The sequence below is a fragment of the Salvelinus sp. IW2-2015 genome, linkage group LG10 (genome assembly GCF_002910315.2).
Source record: "Salvelinus sp. IW2-2015 linkage group LG10, ASM291031v2, whole genome shotgun sequence".
NCBI classification, from domain to species: Eukaryota; Metazoa; Chordata; class Actinopteri; order Salmoniformes; family Salmonidae; genus Salvelinus; species Salvelinus sp. IW2-2015.
The window spans coordinates 20,574,861-20,595,090 of record NC_036850.1 but is presented as its reverse complement, the minus strand read 5'-3'; the positions used below and the strand labels follow the sequence as shown (position 1 = coordinate 20,595,090).

Genomic DNA, 20,230 nt, shown 5'->3' with positions numbered 1-20,230 from the left:
TCAACACTTGTAACAACAACATTTGCTGGTTTTAAAATGTAAACAAACTCTTCGCGCCATTTCAAATAATTATTTGTTATTGTCCATTCATACGTTGATGATACGATGCTTGCTGGGACATGGAGTCTAATGAGGTGTTGATTACATAGGATAAGACGGAAAGCATTTCCACACACTACTACTCCCAGAATCCCATATTGTTAAATACCATGCATAGTGTGCGCCAATTGGTTGAAATTGTTTTCAAACGGACACGTTACACTCCTAATATGGTGTTTCTACGATGGAAGGCTTTATGTTCATGTTTTTGTATGCTAATGTCATTCTAATACCCAGCTGTATGCAGCAGCAGTAGTAGTAAGGCATGCGCAGTGTGTAAAAAGACAACGGTGAAGATTCAAAGTTTTTGTTCGGTAAGTCCGCTGTTATTTACCCTTTACGCAATTTGCAATTAGAAATTAACGCAAATGCTAATGTTTTACATATCTTACATTTAATTTTAGTCTGTTGCGTGCGAACTATATCTGCAAGGGGGTCATTGTAACAATGGGAGAGCATGGATATGGAGCGTGGCGTGGTAGCTAGCTAACGTTAGCAGGCTAGCTAACAACAATAGTCAGATTGCTATTTGGCGCTCTCAGTGGGCCAACGTTTGAATTTAAAGGGAAGGAAACGATATAAAGTATTGTGCGTGTTAAATCTTACAACTATTTCATTTGAAATTATAAAACAAGCCAGTGTCGCTCAAATCACTTTTTTATGTCGCATTTGTTTTTTATGACTTCGTCCGCTTTTTGTTTCTTCAGTGAAAGGAGTTCTCCTTCCCCGCTTTTTGTTTCGGATTCCCCAAGTAACTGAGAATCACTTTCCCGACGGGAACATATCAGTTGTAAACACGGTTAATCAAAAGGACAATAAGAAAAGCATAGTTAATGTATTACCAGCGACCCACTGTTCTAATTTGTCGAGTATTTGTAGTAGCCAAGTTAGCCAGCGATGGCGTCATTACTAGCGGYGTTTGCCAGATGCTGCCATTCTATTTTGTTTGATTGCTTGCAAGTAACAATGATCGTTTTGGCAATATACCGTTGGTGTATTGTAATCTAATAAATGGAATAGCTAGCTTGCAATGGTTGGCTAGATTTAGTTGTGAGTCTGTGCTTAAAAACCATTCGAACAATTTCATCCTTTGGTTCCTGTCCCGCGAGCTTTGTTTAAAAATAGTCTCCTCCTGTCAGGAAACAAAAAAGCGAGATGGGAGTCGCAGCCTATAAGGTTAATTGTGTATGCATAATAACGGGGACGTCTAGCAGATCTATCACCGGTGGCTAAGTGATTGTCATTCATTTGTATAGTAGCTTGCAAGATTGATGAAAGGTGTATCTAAATGCACAAAAAAGGTTATATTTATTTATTTGCTCCGTATTGCTTTTTTGTGTAGTTAAAATAGGCCAATCGTCAATAAATATGAGAACGCTTGTCTCGGAGTGAAGTTATATCATGGATCGCTGAAATTGTAGAATAAGACTTCTAACTGGAAATAATGTAATTCCACCAGGGGAAAGCATTACAGCAGTAACGTTACAGTGCTATTACTATTCTGCATTTAATGGGTGGCATTCTTTGGTAATCTATTTGTTCTTTCTCTGTAGGTTTCCCATTGATCATCATGTTTGGTTTTCACAAGTCGAAAATATATCGCAGCCATGAAGGATGTTGCATTTGCAAAACCAAGTCCTCCAGTTCACGCTTTACTGACAGCAGCAGATACGAAGAAACCTTCAGGCTATGTTTTGGGTAAGCTTTAAGTGTTAATGACATAACATTGCATTCATCAAATACTTCCTTTTCAGGGAGTATTAAACACTACACCCTTTTATTTCTGTATTGTATATTGTAATTCATGTTAATGCAGAGTTTGCACCAGTGATTGTATGCCATAAAAGGTCAAACAAGTGATGGTCAACAGATTGAATTGGGAAGATATTATTAACTAGTCTAGGACTGATTCTAGGATGGCTTACCTTGTTTTTTTGCTGTCTGAAGAACAGCGATGCTAAATTTGCAGTGCTTTATATTTAAGTTAATGTTATGTCTGTTATGTAATGATGTTTACTGATTTGCTTGAGGTGTATTGTTTATTGTGCTTGTGTTTTCATTTCCTTGATTATTTATCAAGGTTGTCAGAGGATCGTGTGGGAGACATCTGCAATGCCTGTGTGCTGTTAGTAAAAAGATGGAAAAAACTGCCAAAAGGCTCTAAGAAGAACTGGAACCATGTATGCATCATCTTGTTATTTTAGTTCAATGAGGATTCACTGTGATTTTTCATGTAATTGATGCTGTGTGGAAGTTGAGTGATTGACATGTATTATATGACATTAGGTTGTAGATGCAAGAGCTGGGCCTGGCTTCAAGCTAACCAAACCCAAGAAGATGAAGAGCAGTGATGGGAAGAAGAAAAACAAACTGAAGAGGCTTCACAAATTCAAAAGACAAAGTAGGTCACTTGTCTTGTTAAATCAACAAAATGATAGTATATATACACCTTCGACATTTTTAAACCACTAGGTTTTACTGCATAAGTCTTTGTTTCACTTTTGTCATTAGGCCCTACTTGGAAGATCCAGGTAGACATGCAGATGTTGCCTGTAAATCATTTACCATGAGAGAATGCCACAAATTGTCCTGTTTGTCCTTTCAGACTCTGATGCCCACAGCACGACCTCAAGCATGTCTCCATCCCAGTCCCCCAGCTACGAGTCAGATGACGGCTCAGACATTGAGTCCAAACAGAGGCGCCCCACTCCTTCTGTCTTTTCCTTCCTGGACCGTTCTTACTGGAAAAGGTATGTCAATGAAGTATATGAAATTGTAGTCTGTCTGGAAAATCTAAGTTTATAATTTAGTACTGTAGTTTATCTGGGACAATTCTGAAGAAATTTAGTTTTTAGGACAAACTATTGAATGGATACTTCATCCTCTTCCCTGTAGGCAAAAGGTGTGCTGTGGGATTGTCTACAAAGGGCGTTTTGGTGAGGTGATGATTGACCCACGTCTCTTCAAGCCCTGCTGCAGCTCCAAGAAGCAGGAGACGTTGGTTCCCATGCAGGACACGCACCTTCCCCTTCCCACCATTCACCCCCCGCACCTTCCCCTTCCCACCATTCACCCCCCACCTCTCCTGCTACCAGAGGCCCTGAAAGAGGACTGGTGATGGCTCTTGAGCACCCCCTTGGGGTGTCAATTGCACCACAAGTTGTCTCCAGTGGCAGACTACCCCCAAAACCATTCCTTATTAGTTCACTGCATTTAGACTGCTAAATGATTTTCTTTTTTTTGCTTTGATATGTGTTTTTTATACATGAACTTTCTTATCTTTTTTTAAGAAAACCAAAAAGAACCAAAAAATTGTTTTTATAAAGGCATTAGTTGTACTATTTATAGGATGAGGAGGCAGAATTATATTTGGCCTTGAAGGGCACACTATCCAGGTCTGATTTAATTTGGTTTGCAACATTTAAAGCTTATTTTCTGTGTTACGGTTACCAGCGTTTGTGTATATATTATGTTCCTTTTGCCAGCACCCAGTCTTTTTTWAAAACATTTTACAGCTGTCTAATTGGCAATGAAGTGTTCATGTGCTGATATGCAAGACTCCACCAGCTAGATTWAAAAAAACAGCTTATTTGCATTGATGGCATGGACATTAAGTGTTTTCTTATACTTATGTTCCCCTGACACTCAAGCAGAATAATTTGATTTATAGCATCTTAATATATAAAGGGTTATGGGCTATGAGAGTATTTTGGGGGGTCTTCAGTGAGTTTATACATTATGAATGGCCTTTTAAATGTATACATGCATGCATTGTCTCACTCTCCCACACATGCATGGTTTGGCAAGAGCTGAGTAGTATTGTACATTGTCGGATTTGTAAACACTCCGTACTATGAGCTTATCCATTGCTTTTCCAGCAATTTCATGCAAGTGAATCACGGTAGATTGAGTTAGACCAAGCATGCAGAACTCATCTCTGTCTTGGAATGAAAACCAGCAATTATTTATTTGTAGTCTTCCGTGAACTGAAAATGCACATTTTATAACCATATGTTGAAGTGTTCTTGTATATACACTTGTGAGTGTTTTGGCTATGAGAACTATTTTAAATTACAGGATTGACAACTCATATTTTTAAATCACTAAATGTGTACAGATGTGAAAATATTTAGATTGAGGCATACTTTTATGGCATCACTTGTAACTTATTCATTGGCCAATAAGTGGCTAGCCTAATCCCCAAGTTTGTCACAACACTTCAGGGTGTTGTGTTTGGTAAGGCACAATGCAGCAAAGATTTTGCAACTGATTATGAAAATTTGCGTTGTGGTGTTGGACAACTTCTGACAGTAACACAGTTTGTGCCTGCTGATTACCACCCATATCTTTGTCCTATGAGATGAGTTGAAGGCCAAAGCAATACTTACACTATTAATGTTCTGTGTTTGTTGGCATCTTGATATTCTGTTATTGAACGTGTGTTTTATATTTTTTGTTTTGTTCATCTACAGAAAGCAAATCAAAGCTGAGACTATGCAGACATTTTGAATGTGAGAAATTACCWAAATGTTAAAGGAGCAACGTTTGTAAGTCCATCTCTGCCTCGTAGCAAATAGTTTTTTCAGCGTTTTCATTTTTTTTTTTTTTGTGCGATATTTCATATTTAGAATGAAACTTTGCCTCAAGGGACAACATACGTTTATGGTTAATGGTCGAGTCAAACCAATAAGATGTGTACCTCTGTTAAATAATGCACAGTTTTGCAGTAAGTGGCATGAATTATTATCAGTTTGTTGTCAGACATGCAGACAGGTAGCCTGAGTGCCAGTCTGTCTGTTCCGTCATGCCAACTTCTTGTTACTCTTTGTCATGCCAAACATTGTATGGGTTGACAATGATATTAATGGCGTTTGCAAGAGCACAAACAGATCTGGCACCTGGCTAGTAGACAGGGTATCCTGTTGTGCAAAGTTATTTATTTGCTGTAACTGAACTTCATCACATTAGACTGGTTTGTGTCAATATACTGTTAGTTGAGTGTTGAAAATCTTTCTGTGATTCTTAAATAATGTCATTTAAAGGAGAGCTGCTGCTTCCTTTTATCAAGATGGAAATTCTAAACTGTTTTTGTATATAGGGAAATGCCTATTTTATTGGTGTTTGCATGGTACATTTGATCATATGAGGTGTGCCTTATAAGAATGAACGTTCCTTTTACATTATGAAATTCAATCTGTAATGTCATTTAATATTTATTTATTTCAAATCCATTTGTAAAACTGATGCTGTTAATTGAACCGTTAGGACCTTCAAGTCATTTTCATTCTGTGCACTTCTTTCGATTTTGTTATGTTTTTGTCTATATTGTTATTCTGTATCTCAACAACTACATTAGTTCTGTCTTGTAATAAAACATAAAATATCCTTTTTGGGTCTGCGTGATCTCATTTCAACCGCTAGATGGTACTCAAACCTTAACACTCGTTCAGTCATCGTAGAGATTGGAGAGAGGGTTGGTTTAAATTAAAGCAATGAATAATGCATTTCATGAGTTGCACTTGACCGACTTTTTTCACTAGTTCAGTATAATAGCTCACAACTATACTATTTTAATTTCGTCGCCAGTACTCTTAGGAAGTGACATCTGAGAAATGCCAACCCACCTTGTGAAAGTACGGCTAGCGCCTCACACGGGAGCAGTGCGCAGAATCAATGATCACAGGTAGGCCTACGAGGCACAGAATGTCTGTTGCCCAAACCTCTCATTTTCATTCGGATAATCGAATATTGAGCGGGTAATGCGCTCAATATTCGATTTTGCCCCTGACGTTGAACACTCAAAGGCGCCTAAAGTAGCTCGCATGAAGGCTTCTTCAATATAAAGCCGCATCACGTCATGCTAACCTAGACGGAAGGTASCAGCATCAATTAATAGGAAGCTCCACGCAAATAATTTACTTTCATTTTAACTCAGAGGTCCCGAGATTCCGACATGACATGACGCAGCATAAATCCATGTTCCAATGTCGATTGCCTATTCAATGTCTCGTTCATCTCATGTCGGAAACTCGGAAAAAATCCGACTTGCTTAAACCATGTTCGGAACTCGGAAATGTAAGATTTGCCAACTCGTTGTATAAGGATGATCCCGAGTTTCGCACTTGGGAAGTATCAGTATCAACCAATAGTAAGCTCTAAGCAAATAACTTACGTTAATTTTAAATAACTTACGTTAATTTTAACTCGGAGGTTCCTAGTTCCGACAAGCACATGAACGCGTCATACTCGTTGTAGAAAGATGATACCCTAGTTTCCCAAATGAGAGGTATCTCATTATCAACCTATAGTAAGCTCTACGCAAATAAATTACATTGATTTTAACTCGGAGGTCCCGAGTTTCCGACATGATTTGAACGCTGCAAAAGCCTTGGCCTAGATCTTATGTGAAATTTATATTCACTTGGATACAGAGGAGCGCGATTCAACGCAGCTTTGCGTGCGCTCCTATTTCAACAAAACGAGTTTTAGACAACAGACGGATTTCAAAGGATGGCACTTTGATCGCCGACAAAGACTCTAGACAAGTCTGGAGCAGTCAAGTGTGAAATACAATGGGATAATTTATGGCCACCATTATTTCGAGGATTGGGCATTCAGAGATGCCCGCTTTKTACAACAGGAGGATGAAAAAGAACATAGAACAGGGCACGGTGCAGATTTGCGGAGTTACATTTATTTTACAAAGTCAGGCTTTTAAGGAATATTTCGGGAACCACTCTTTTCGTCCAGCCAGAAGAGAGACACATTTCCTAGGCCTACTTAAAATACTTTAGGCTATAATTTGATGGTTATAAAATCAGTTATACAGCCTTATCTAATATTCTCAATTGCTTCTGTTTTCAGTACTCTCTCTCTCTCTCTCTCTCTCTCTCCTCTCTTCTAAATTTCAAGTAAAGGGCTTTATTGGCATAGGAACATTTTACATTGCCAACAAGTAGTGTAATATATAATAAACACAAGTGAAAATAACAATCAGAACTCAATATAAGCATTACAACTCACAAAAGTTTAAAAATAATAGAGACACTATCTATCTCTCTCTCTCTCTCTCTCTACCTCTCTCTCTCTCTCTCTCTCTCTCTGCTCTCTCTCTCTCTCTCACTCTCTCTCACTCAGAACACGCACACGCGCGCACACCACACACACACTCCTTTCTCTTTCCAGAGCCACTCGTGAAGCCGACTGACAGGCTAGAATGAGGCGGACACTTGGTCAGAGACTTCAGTGCAAACGCATCCTTTTAAGGACACCTCCAAAACTTGGATCATATCACCATGGAGCTATTTGTATTGCCATGGACTTTTGTTTGTTTTTGCTCTTGTTAAATACTCGCCAAATCGCCGCTCTTCTAGAGAATCCAGGTGCGTTGTGTGAGTTTAAAGGCTGTTTTATGCACTTTTTATAAGAGTGTTTGCGCTCATGTTGTTTGTTGTTTTCAATGATGTATAGTTTCAACTACTTGGCAGACTTTTTTTGTTTACCATTATTATACTTTGCCACTCAGTTTTTGGCTTCAATTGTAAAAATTGAACTTGATGAAACTCTTTTGTCTGTTTGCTTTTTTAATGAAGTCCTACTTTGAACCTACCTACTAACTTGTTTTCAGGTAAAAGGAATAACAAATGTCCGATGATAAGGAATGGGTCCTGACTTGTATTTTTTCTTAACTTTAACACTTTTGAGAATAATGGATCAGGTTCCAATCGATCAATGTTTTGTTAACTTTAGTACTCAGAACTGGCGAATTAGACTTTTACCTATTTAACTGAAATTATTCAGTGTTGAATTGAATATTGGGGATTTAATGAGGACCACATTAATCCCATAATCTAATGTCCATGACTAAAATCACAGATTTTTTGAGATTCATAACGAAATGTTGTTCTGGTAACATTTTATGCCATAATGTGATTTCAAATCCAGATGCATGCGCAGAAGGAAGTGATGGCTGTCCCATTGATGCTATTTGTCAAAATACCCAAGCCTCTTTACAAGTGCACGTGTAAAGTAGGCTTTAAAGGCGAGGTAAAGGTAACACATTGTGAGGTAATTATCTCCTCTGTAATTCCTTGTTTCTTTCATCACTCATGTTGTATTGGATCATATGAGACACATTTGATTCTTTGGACCAATAGTTCCTTGGATTCCAAGACAAGTTTCAATGACATTTGATTATATATCATATCATTGGCATAATGCATTACTTTTATTAAATGATGTGGCCCATTGTTTGAAAATTACCCTTTTCCATTAAATGCTCAAATGGCAAACATTCATCAATCTCGATTTGACTCCCTTTTGACATTGATGAATGCGAATCGAGTACAATGGTGGCTGTGTACACGAATGTAACAATACCAGGCATTATCGTTGCACTTGCCATGATGGATTCAATTTAGCGCACGATGGACATAATTGTCTAGGTAAGATACATTTCAGACTACAAGGTAAACAAGCATTTGATGTATTGAGTGTCTGACAATCATTTCCAGATATACACTTTAGGCTATACGGTGAATTAAAGATGGCATTAAAAGTGTATGATTTCAATAGGGAATTCGTTCTATTCTGCTAAGGCATTGAACAATGTGGTGACAGCCAGGTAAATAGAGATTTGTTGTAATATTCTTTATGTTTTCATGAAGACTTAGCCTAGGAATTCATGAACATTCATCCAGTTATTTCATTGTTCTGAGAAGTCATGTCCTGGCTCTGCCTGCAGATTGGACGAGTGTGTCTTCAACAATGGAGGGTGCATATAACATGTGGTCAACACCATGGGGAGTTATGAGTGCCGCCTGCAAAGAGGGCTTCTCTCCAGTGAAACCAGCACACATGTATCCACCGCTCTGTGGGTGAGTACCCCTGGAATACCTGCCCTGTGATGGCTTCCAACTCTCCTTCCCACCTTCAAATGTGTGTATGTACAGTATGTGTCTCTCTGTGTCTGTCTGTGTGTGTGTGCGTGTGTGTATGCATGCATGTCTGTTGTGTCTCAGTCCATGCATGTTTCTGTCTGTTTGTGTCTCAGTCTATGTGTGTGTGTGTGTGTGCGTCCTTATGTGTGTTTGTGTGATTGTGTGTGTGCATCCCTATGTGTGTGTGTATGTGTGTTTGTGTTAAGGTAGGCTACTAAGCCGTGTCAGGGGCATAGCAGAGAATTATGGAGCTAATTCTCGAATGGTCACATACAAGAGTGTGATTGACAGCACAATGATGGATGACAGCTGTTAAATCGGTCCCCTCTCTGTGGCATTATCTAGAGCAGTCGGGCTCCAAAGGGCCCATGCTATGGGAAAAGGAGCCCCGTGTCCCAGAGAACAAAACAAGTTAATAACTGCAACACTTGGGCTTTTGTGGCCTGTGTCTTACATTAGAATAAAGCTCTCACAAGTATTGTTGTTTTATTCTCACTAAATTCAACGAAGAGATCCAAAGGCTTTTAAACACTTACATTGGGTTTCCCTTGGAAAAGTTACTAATCCTACCAGCACATCCACTCAGCCGTTGCAGCATAAGTTTAAAGGAGCTGCTCTCTACAGTGACCTGGGAGAAGGCCAATGATGGTATTAGGATAGAAGATAATAGTGTGATTCTGAATCCCATACACACTGAGTGTACAAAACATTATGGATATCTGCTCTATCCATGACATACCATGACATAGATTGACTAGGTGAATCCAGGTGAAAGCTATTATCCCTTATTGATGTCACTTGTTAAATCCACTTCAATCAGTGTAGATGAAGGGGAAGAGACAGGTTAAAGAAGGATTTTTAAGCCTTTAGACAATTGAGACATGGATTGTGTATGTGTGCCATTCAGAGTGTGAATGGGCAAGACAAGCTATTTAAAAGCCAACAAGCCAACTTGACACAACTATGGGAAGCATTGGAGTCAACATGGGCCAGCATCGCTGTGGAACGCTTTCAAAACCATGTAGAGTCCATGCCCTGATTAATTGAATCTGMMSGMYGGGSYYGGGGGGGGGMGSTTGCAACTTAACATTGAAGGTGTCCTTAATGTTTTCTAAACTCAGTGTATAAAGTATATGAATATGTAGAATGACCACGGTAAAATCTGATTAAATAAAGTACTTATCTGGGTGTCCACTCAAAGTGTAGGTTCTTAGCTTTGTTTCTGCTTGCCTTCAGGGAAAAGCTCTCTCGCTCTGCCAGTGGGCTTTACTCTTTATCCTTTCCCAGCCACTTGGTTTTCTTTCCCCTCTCTTTTTGACATGGCTTGAAAAAGCCCAGTCCATTTGGAGTTGCACATTTGAGGGGTCCACTGCACTTGCATGTCAGCTTATGCATCAGCCCTCTCTAGGAAGTGTTATTGTTGGGCCATGCTCCAAAGGGTTGTGGCAGATTTCTAGTCAGGGGGCTTCAATAATCTATCATCAGACATCATTGGTGTTGTGCAGTGTCAGTTGTTTTGCCTCTGTATTTCATTACCATGTACTATATGTGTTACGAATCCCTTTGGCCCGACAATCTAGGGGGGATGGTCATGGGACCCGTAACATAACTCATGCAAATTATAGTAGTGACAAAGTAAGAGTGAGAACGAAATAACCACGACAACTAATATCTACCGTCAAACACTCAGGGTTTATTTACAAACACACGGTAATGGGGGGAGCAGGAAAATGGGCTGAGCTGGACCCAAAGAAAGAAATAATAAGTATCCACAAACACCCCTAAGCTAGACTAGCCTACTTCACCAACAGCTAACTAACTAACCAAAAATACAGTGGGTGGTCCGCCCAGTTCTAACTAGTGTATTTAACAAAGTTTACCTACGGGTAGTGTATGCCCATGGGCGACCTGTCTGGTTACCCCCTTTTCCCACCATCAACCAAACACTCAAACACCATAACCAAAAACAATACTCACAGGTGGGGACAAAGTGACATGTAGATGCTAAACCACACAATGGATCTACAGACATATGGCATTGACAGAGAGATTGAGCTCCAGAGAAAACTACTGACAGGGTTTTTAAACCAAGGGAAAGGGAATGTGATTGGGTAGGAGAAAGGGAGCAGGTGTCTTCTGATTAGCGACTGATTGAGGAATGATGATTGTCACCTGTGAGTAGGGGAGAAGGAGAGAACAGAAATACACACAGGATACACACAGAATACTTGTATCCGTAACAATATGTAACAGCATGTGAATACACTGTTGTTAGTAGTGTAATTACAGTGTTATTACACAGGTATAGGAGCAACCTAATGTAAAGTGTTACCTCTCTTTCCCAGAGGGCCTTAGCTGTATGAATAAGGAGCATGGCTNTTACAGTGTTATTACACAGGTATAGGAGCAACCTAATGTAAAGTGTTACCTCTCTTTCCCAGAGGGCCTTAGCTGTATGAATAAGGAGCATGGCTGTGCTCACATCTGCAAGGAGACACCCAAGGGAGGAGTGGCCTGCGAGTGCCGCCCAGGATTCGAGCTGGCCAAGAACCAAAGAGGCTGCATCTGTATGTGTGAAGTTTTGTGATTGATCGTTTAGCCAGGTCAACCAAGAGTTTTGTTTAGATAACACATGAGTTGAACTTTGGAATTGACCCAAGTTTTGTGTTATTGGCCTAGTGACCTGTAACCATGGTAACGGGGGCTGCCAGCACACCTGCGAGGACATGGAGCAGGGGCCCATCTGCAGGTGTCATGTGAGGTACACCCTGCACACTGACGGCAGGTCCTGTGTAGGTAAGAGCAGACCAACCACATCCAGGCCTACTTACATACCTGGTACTTAGCTGTAAGCATCTCTACGTATAGCAAACCAGATTACCTAGTCAATAACGGTGAAATGGACTGGATCCTTCTAGATATTTCCATCTGTACACTTCTTCATTCTCCTCCTTTTTGCTACTCTCACCCACTGAAACTCACCTGTTTAAATTATCACATATTGAGCCTGTGGATGAAAAGGCAATCCTTTTGAGGAGCCTGCCATCCTTCCTGATAGCGAGTGTGTATTTCTTCCATTTGCACATGGTGGATATGATAAGCATCAGCCGTCAGATAGGAAGGAGACGTACGGTAGGCCTGTGGGTAGTATCTGTTTCTCCCGCGGCGCTACTGTGTGTGTGGGGTCCAGGATTATCACTGAGTTGTCTCCAGCTCCATCTCACAGTTCCATCTCCTGCCTTATCTGCTACACGCATAGACAGCCAAACTGCATGCCTTAGGTGTAAACATGCTGCTGGTTACAGAGAGGAACACAGAAAAACATCCAGGGGAGGTAGACTACACTTACAGACCGCCAAGGTGTGCACTGGGCAATTCAGCTACTGTGCATCAGCAYACAGAACAGAACAGGAGGCAACTTGGTGCAAACCATTTTCTTAAATGRTGACRTYTGTTTATTTTAGTTAMACTAAAARACRGTGTATGTATCTACGTGTATTCTGTTGGTTAGGTTACTGACTGTTACTCACGTCACCCACTGTCTGTATTACAGAMCGGGACGAGACAACTACTGAGAGCTCTGATCACAACGCCACGTCCTTCACTGAGGTGGACAAACGTGTCAAGCGCAGACTGTTCATGGGTAATAATTGTATAATTGCACAAATTCCACTGTTATTACCCATTGTTACTTACACAGCACTAAAATAACAAAACCAAACAGACTCAGCTACTGAGAGGATTCTGTCAGTTGGACTATTTGAATGACTTTAGTTACCATGGGTTATGCTGCCAGGAATCAGCCAGGTGTTTTTCAGAGGGGAGCAGAGCAAGGCCCAGTAAACCAAGGCATTCCACAGGCTTTAGAACAAACTGTCAAATGACTATGGACCCTCACTTTCTCACCGCCCGATTCCTCCCCTGAAAAATATGCTTTTGTGACAGTGTGGTACATTTCACATGTTTTCCTTCCGTTTAGGATGGGGATGGCGTTGGGTTGCCCAATGTATAGCACTGTCAGTCATGGTGTGCTGTGTCAATGTTCACACCTAGTAAAACACTGTATTGACTGGGTGACTGGTTGCTAGCTCAGTGTCTAGGACTACTGCTGTTGTCTACTCAATGTCTGTTGGTATTGTTATAAACCAGACTTTGGCAATAGCTCTATAACGACAGTACATGATGTATAGGCATTTTATAACCCTTCATTCAGTATAGTACATAACAGCAGCATGTTGACATTGAATCTATTCACGCTGGCCTTTCAGAGAACTGTGCGGTGAATAACGGGGGGTGTGACTCCACGTGTAAGGACACATCCACGGGCGTACGCTGCAGCTGCCCTGTGGGCTTCACTCTGCAGCCTGACGGGAAGACGTGCAAAGGTCAGACCAACCGTCCACCAAGAACCTCAACTCCATCTCTATGTCTGAGTTCCAAATGGCACTCTATTCCCTATTTAGTGCTCTACTTTTGACCTGGGCCCATAGGGCTCTGGTCAAAAGTAATGCACTTTATAGGGAATATGTGCCATTTTGGAGGCAGGCCATCTTCATCTCCATCTCTTATTATTCAGTTCAATGTACTCTTATTTAACAAGCTTCACATCTCCCCTCCATAGGTATTTGGACAGTGAAGCTAACATTTTTCATTTGGCTCTATACCCCAGCATTTTGGATTTGAGATCAAATGTTTCATATGAGGCTACAGGTTTATGTATCAAATTTCCTCCATGTGAATAATTCATAAGTATTTGGACGAATTCACTTATAGTGTATAAAAGTAGTCAACAGTTTATTATTTGGTCCCATATTCCTTGCACGCAATGACTACATCAAGCTTGTGCCTTTACAAACTCGTTGGATGCGTTTGCAGTTTGTTTTGGTTGTGTTAGTGTTATATTTTGCCCAACAGGAACTGAATGGGTGAATGATGACTGGAGTAATTTTCTTTCTAAGTGAGTAGATAATATGTTTCTGAATACTAAATCAATCTTGTTAATGCCAGATTAAGAAAAATCATGAAAGAATTATGAATAATGATGAGTGAGATTGTTCTTTCTGCCTCTGTAACCTTCTCACTCATCATTATTCACGAATCATCCATAATCGTGGTAGCATCCATGTAGAATGTAGAAGTGTTCAGAAACGTCTTCTATTCTTACTTACAATAAAAGTGACTCCAAAATGGCAGAAGACATTATTCACCATTCAGTTCCTATTGGGCAAAACATAACCCAAAACACAGCCAAAACAAACTGCAAAACTTGATGTAGTCATTGCGTGCAAGGAATATGGGACCAAATGCTAACCTTTTGACAACTTTAACACACTAAAAGTGATATACTTATGACTTCTTTAAATGGGGGGACTAGATACATAAAGTGCTTTCATTTCTAAATGGTTAAACAGATATGTATCGAAATATCCTCAAATAAAGCTGACATTATGTACCGTCTCCTAAGTATAGAGACACATTTTTAAAAATTGCTTCTCTGTCTAAATATATATGGAGGGGAGTGTATGTCTGTCTGAATAATAACAGTTTTATAATTTGTCTCTCACAGACATTAATGAGTGTGAGCTGCACAACAGCGGTTGCGACCACTTCTGCAGGAACACCATCGGCAGCTATTGATTTGTAATGCTGGATAGGGCTTCAAGCTCTATGAACGAGAGTTCCCTTCACGGTATGGCCCTCCTTCTCTTCACTCTCCTGTCAGGGTAGGCCTCTTATCTTCCTCTCCTGTCAGGGTAGCCTCTTTCTCATCTCATTCTCCTTCAGGGTATGGCCCTTCTCTCTTCACTCTCCTGTCAGGGTAGGCCTTTCTTCTTTCACTCTCTGTCAGGGTAGGCCTCTTCTCTTCACGCTCCTGTCAGGGTAGGATTCTTCTCTTCACTCTCCTGTCAGGGTAGCCTCTTCTCTTCACTCTCTTCAGTAGGTAGCCTCTTCTCTTCACGCTCCTGTCAGGGTAGCGATTCTTCTCTTCACGCTCCTGTCAGGTGAGGCCTCTTCTTCTTCCACGCTATCCTGTCAGGGTAGGCCTCTTTCTTCACTCTCCTGTCAGGGTAGGCTCTTCTCTTCACTCTCTCTGTCAGGGTAGGCCTCTTCTCTTTCACTCTCCTGTCAGGGTAGCCTCTTCTCTTCACGCTCCCTGTCAGAGGTAGGCCTCTTCTCTTTCAGTCCTGTCGGGTAAGGATCTTCTCTTCACTCTCCTGTCAGGGTAGGCCTCTCTCTTCACTCTCCTGTCAGGGTAGGCCTCTCTTCTCTCACGCCTCCTGTTCCAGTTAGGTAGGATCTTCCTTCACGCTCCTGTCAGGTAGGCTCTTCTCTCACCTTCCGTCGGGTAGGCCCCTTTTCCTCTCCTGGCAGGGTAGGCTTTCTTCGTCAGCTCTCGTCAGGTAGGCCTCTTCTTCACTCTCTGTCAGGTAGCCTCTTCCTTCCACGCTCCAGCTCAGGGTAGGCCTCTTCTCTTCACGCTCCAGTCGCGCTAGGCCTCTTCTCTTCACGCTCCTGTCAGGGTAGGCCTCTTCTCTTCACTCTCCAGTCGTAGGAGCCATCTTTTTACACTTTCTTGTCAGGGTAGGCCTCTTCTTTTCACGCTCCTGTCAGGGTAGGCCTCTCTCTTCACTCTCAGTCAGGTGGCCTTTCTCTTCACTCTCCTGTCAGGGTGAGGCCCTTCTCTTCACGCTCCTGTCAGTCAATAACATTTTTTTGTTTTTTTTTTTTTTTTGGTTAGCGTCATCTTCTTTCTTTCTTCTTTCCTGTCTCTGGTTTTTTAGGCCTCTCTCGTTCCTTTTATCTCGCCTTCTGTACTGGGCTAGGCCTCAATTTCACTTCAACTGCTTCCTGTCAGTGGTATGAGTCTTTTTCTTTCTCTTCATTCTTCTTTTTTTTCTTTTTCGGTTGTAGATCCTTTCTTTCTCTGGTCCAGTCTCAGTCTCTTTAAGGTCCTGTGTAGGCTCTTTTCTTTTCACTCTCATGGATCAGTGGTAAGGCCATCTCTCTCTTCACAACTCCTTGTTTTTTTTTTCGGGCTTAGGCCTCATTCTCATATTCACTCTCTCTGCCTGTCTAACTCTACATCTCGGGGCAAGGGGTCTGTGGGACAGCACAGTATATAGCTGGGGTGTTGTTCTGATGTAGGTTGCTGCTGGAAGATGAAGACTATGAGAGTGGAGAGGACACTGAACTGCTTCTTAGGCCAGTTGACTCGAATGGTTCTTCCTTGTACGATCCTTAACATGTTGCTGAGTTTAAAGCCCTACGGCTTTGATCTTAACGTTTAGTTACAAACTATTCTCGATCTCTCTGTACAACTCGTCCATTAAGATACTGACTGTCTCTAAAATAACTATCAAAAAATCAATGCACATTCATCACCTAGTGTACCATGCTTGGTACCATTTATACCCCAATTCTACCTACCCTTATTTTGAAAAAGATATCCCTCTGCTTTTAATGACAGATATAGACGAGTGTTATTTCGAAAGGACATGTGGTCACACGTGTGTGAACTCCCCTGGTGGTTTTGAGTGTGTTTGCAACAAAGGGTACASCCTGTATGGACTGGCCCACTGCGGAGGTAAGACTATAAGATTAATGCTTATGGGGTATTATACTAATGGTATGGGGAAAGGGCTTTGACACCATTCTGAATAGTTCATGTTTGTGTTTTCTATAAAACTAATGTGTATAGGGTATTATGCTTATGGTGAAAGAGCTTTGGTACCATCTACACCATTTCACACCATTCTGAATAGTTCATTGTGGTGTTTTTAGTCGTTTTTGCAGAAAAAAGAATGGATGCTTTGTGAATGAAGTGAGGTGAGAGATTCTGCGAATAACATATGGATGTTTTCCCTGCTTTCTTCTCAGACATAAATGAGTGCAGTGTGAACAACGGAGGTTGTGAGCAGGGTTGTGAGAACACCATGGGTGGGTTTGAGTGCCACTGCCACCCTGGTTATAAGCTACACTGGAACAAAAAYGATTGTATCGGTAAGACAGTGCCCCTTCAGGCCTGGGGGGCTCTAGAAGGCTTGGGGTGTGTTGTGATAAACGGATGAGTTTTTGGTCAACTGTTTTGACATAAAATCAGTGGTTGTGTACCACATGTATGTTTTGAAACTTTTGGGGACTAAAAACAGGAGATACTTTGAGTTATTTCCTTCTCTTTCTCTTTACTGCTCTGTTTTTCTCTCTGGCCTTTGGTTTAAAACCTGGGACAAAAGTAGAATAAAGGCAAGTGCTGCTGTTCCCATTTTCTTCTTCTCCTTGGATAGGTTTCACTCTGTTCCCACAACTTCTCACAACTTCTACCCTCCTCCGTCTGTCTGTCTTTCTACCACGGCCCAAGTCTGCACTTTACCTGTGAGTTTGTTATGGTTTCCATCTAGAGGCAGAGGGTTTCCCAGCAACAAAGCCCCCCTCTAAACCGACCTTAAACTGCAGCAGGCAGGAGGGAGGTGACCGCTGCTACCTGACCTGCCAGTCCCAGGTCCACATCACCAGTGGTGAGTTATCAGTTACTACTACTACTACTATTGGTCTGCATCCCAAATGGCACCCTATTCCCTTTATATTACACAACTTTTGTCCAGGGCCCACATGGCTCTGGTCAAGGGTAGTGCCCTATACAGGAAATATATATTTGGGACACAAATTGAGTTACTACTACTACAGTCTCATGTACCAGCACCCGTCTGTTTGCTTTTGGCGACCAGGCCTTTTGTGGCTCTGCCTTTTGTCTTTGGTGGCCTGTCTCATGCCCCTGTGTGCGTTTACAGGGACGGAGGATTCTTATACAGTGACCTGTGGAATGCCTCTGCCCTGCTTGGCTGGAGCACAAAGGAATGGAAGTGGCTCATATTGCTTGGGCAAGTACACACCATCATAGATCTGCATCAGTCTCTGTCACTCTAGCCTGACCTAAACAACCAGAAACACAACATATAAAGGCAAAACATCAACTTCATACCAAATCAAGTCTTCAGTATTCGCATTTAGATTTATAGACATACGGAAGTCAAGGGATTTTTCCTTTTTATCAAAGGTTAACAATGTGCTATTATTTCCTTTGTACCGTAGGACCAGAAATGTCAAGTGTCCTGCGAATTAAGACCACAGCCACTTTTAAGTCTGGCACAGGAAAGTGCAACTTGAAACGTAGTCAAGAGAGACTGAAGGAGAGCCTGAACGCAGCTCACTCAGGTACAGAGGTTTCTAACAAGTCCAACAGCTCCTCATTCATTAAAACAATGCAGATTAACCTGGCACTGCCTACATTTCATGCAACAAACTTGATAACAGGAACCAGACCTCAAGGCTGCTTAGATTGTAGTAAACTGAGAGTGAGCTAAATATGAAAGAAATACGTGGGGGGTAGTAGTGCGGTCTGAAATGTTTTCAATGTCTCAGCACTGCACATTGGCTGGCATTGACAGGGGAAAACAAAATTAGCCATAGCATGCCTTTCAGTTGGGCCCTACCCAGCTATCAATCAAACGGACTTCCGATTGTTGGATAAAATATTTTCTACAATGGGTTCCGGCATGGTGTTCAAATAAAAAGGGAGCTTTTCCCAGTCTCCTCTCGTCATCCCCCTGTCCAAAAGCAACAAAAAGAGCAGGGGGAAAAGAGTGCATGTTTAACAGGATACACAGAGAAGTCACTGCTTTTTAAAGAATGATTAGAAACATCAGAACTTGAACAGTGCTAGAGGCATCACTACAGACCCTGGTTTGATCCCGGACTGTATCACAACCAGCCGTGATCGGGAGTCCAATAGGGCGGTGCACAATTGGCCCAGCGTTGTCCGGGTTAGGGGAGGGTTTGGCCGGTGTAGGCCGTCATTGTAAAATAAGAATTTGTTCTTAACTAACTTGCCTAGTTAAATAAAGGTTAAATAAAAAATAAAAACACACAAAGGATATAATATCCTTAGATTTAAGTGTTGTGACATTGCAATTAAGTTTTATCCTCACTCTACCTGCTACAGTTAACCAGTTATAGACCATATAGTTATTCAGTAACGTGTGTGTGTGTGTGTGTTTGTCTCCATGCATGCATGTGTGTGTGTGTGTTTGTCTCCGTGCATGCATGTGTGTGTGTGTGTTTGTCTCCGTGCATGCATGTGTGTTTGTCTCCGTGCATGCATGTGTGAGTGCGTGTCCATGTCCTGTGTGGCTGATCGTGTCCACAGACAGCAGGTCCCCCTTCACGGAGAACGTCCAGTTCAGTTATGTGCGCTTGCGCTGCAGCTCGTCTGGCCACCGGATGCGGAGCCGCCACGGCAGGAAGGCGGGTTACGAGGAGGAAGGCTCCACCATCACGGCTGAGTTTGAGTTGGATGTGAACCTAGAGGAGGTAACAGGTTGGTCTCTCTGCCCTGCCCTGCTGTGACCCCAGTCCTCTGGCTGACACTCTGCTTCTCTCTCTGCTCTTGCTTTTCGTCAATTAACAAGCCAAACATGTTAAAGTATCTCCTGTTTTGACGTGGCGTTTTGCGGTGGTGGGATCTTTGGGGAAAGTGTAGGTTTGGAGGTTTCCCTTGTATACTGAGGGAGCAAGTGGTTGATCAAATGTTCTGGTGTCTGTGTGTTGGAATGGATATGTACACAAGTGTGTGTGTCTGTCTATTTTAGTACCGGTATGTGTGTGTGGTTTTGTTTGCGTGTGTATTGTGGTCTCATTGCGTTGCGATGACAGTTTTGGTATCTGGTGTTTCTCTCAGCAGAGAGCTGTGACCTGGGCTGTGTGCGCCGGCGCTCAGAGAAGAGGCTGAGGAAGACTATCCGTACCCTGAGGAAGTCCATCCACCGGGAGCAGTTCCACCTCCACTTCGCTGGCTCTAACTACGAGCTGGCCAAGAGGCTGGCCCGGCCGGTGGACCTGCCGGAACACTGTGGGAAAGGCAGAGAGAGATTCATAGTATGAGAGAAAGCAATGCCCTTCTTATTCTCATCATAAATATTCTAGCGCTCTTTCTCTCAAACCAAAATGGTGAAACGTTATGAATCTCATGATATAGTACCGGCCTTATTCCAATAAACCAAATCTGGTGAATAATCTCATATGTTTAATCAGAGTTTTTTTTCCATTCAAAACTCAGCAAAAAAAAGAAACGTCCTCATCTGTCAACTAGCGTTTATTTTCAGCAAACTTAACAGTGTAAATATTTGGTATGAACC

At 41.8% G+C, this 20,230-nt stretch overlaps 2 protein-coding genes across 4 annotated transcripts in view; both read left to right on the top strand.

The window, feature by feature from the left end:
• The first annotated feature begins 298 nt into the window (after positions 1-298).
• LOC111969499 (SIN3-HDAC complex-associated factor-like) lies at positions 299-5,484 on the top strand. 3 transcript variants are annotated; one of them, XM_070445463.1, is made up of 7 exons: positions 299-413; positions 1,653-1,797; positions 2,180-2,279; positions 2,386-2,500; positions 2,705-2,849; positions 2,995-3,121; positions 3,152-5,484. In XM_070445463.1, the coding sequence occupies exons 2-7, from the start codon at positions 1,670-1,672 to the stop codon at positions 3,215-3,217; spliced, it is 681 nt and encodes a 226-aa protein (XP_070301564.1). In that variant the 5' UTR covers positions 299-413; positions 1,653-1,669; the 3' UTR covers positions 3,218-5,484. The 3 variants fall into 3 exon arrangements, with proteins under 3 accessions (XP_070301564.1, XP_023851444.1, XP_023851445.1); XM_023995676.2 differs by having other exon boundaries at positions 2,995-5,484; XM_023995677.2 differs by lacking the exon at positions 299-413 and adding an exon at positions 547-687 and having other exon boundaries at positions 2,995-5,484.
• A 2,963-nt stretch (positions 5,485-8,447) lies between these two features.
• Positions 8,448-20,230, top strand: part of LOC111969145 (signal peptide, CUB and EGF-like domain-containing protein 2) — a 20,910-nt gene continuing 9,127 nt past the window's right edge. The window contains exons 1-14 of the mRNA XM_023995085.3: positions 8,448-8,468; positions 8,951-8,975; positions 11,480-11,605; positions 11,718-11,834; positions 12,592-12,681; positions 13,307-13,423; positions 14,605-14,664; positions 16,507-16,623; positions 16,917-17,039; positions 17,438-17,554; positions 17,828-17,917; positions 18,129-18,251; positions 19,243-19,413; positions 19,774-19,970. Coding sequence (XP_023850853.1) covers positions 8,448-8,468; positions 8,951-8,975; positions 11,480-11,605; positions 11,718-11,834; positions 12,592-12,681; positions 13,307-13,423; positions 14,605-14,664; positions 16,507-16,623; positions 16,917-17,039; positions 17,438-17,554; positions 17,828-17,917; positions 18,129-18,251; positions 19,243-19,413; positions 19,774-19,970 — 1,494 coding nt within the window. The remainder of the gene's footprint in view (positions 8,469-8,950; positions 8,976-11,479; positions 11,606-11,717; positions 11,835-12,591; positions 12,682-13,306; positions 13,424-14,604; positions 14,665-16,506; positions 16,624-16,916; positions 17,040-17,437; positions 17,555-17,827; positions 17,918-18,128; positions 18,252-19,242; positions 19,414-19,773; positions 19,971-20,230) is intronic.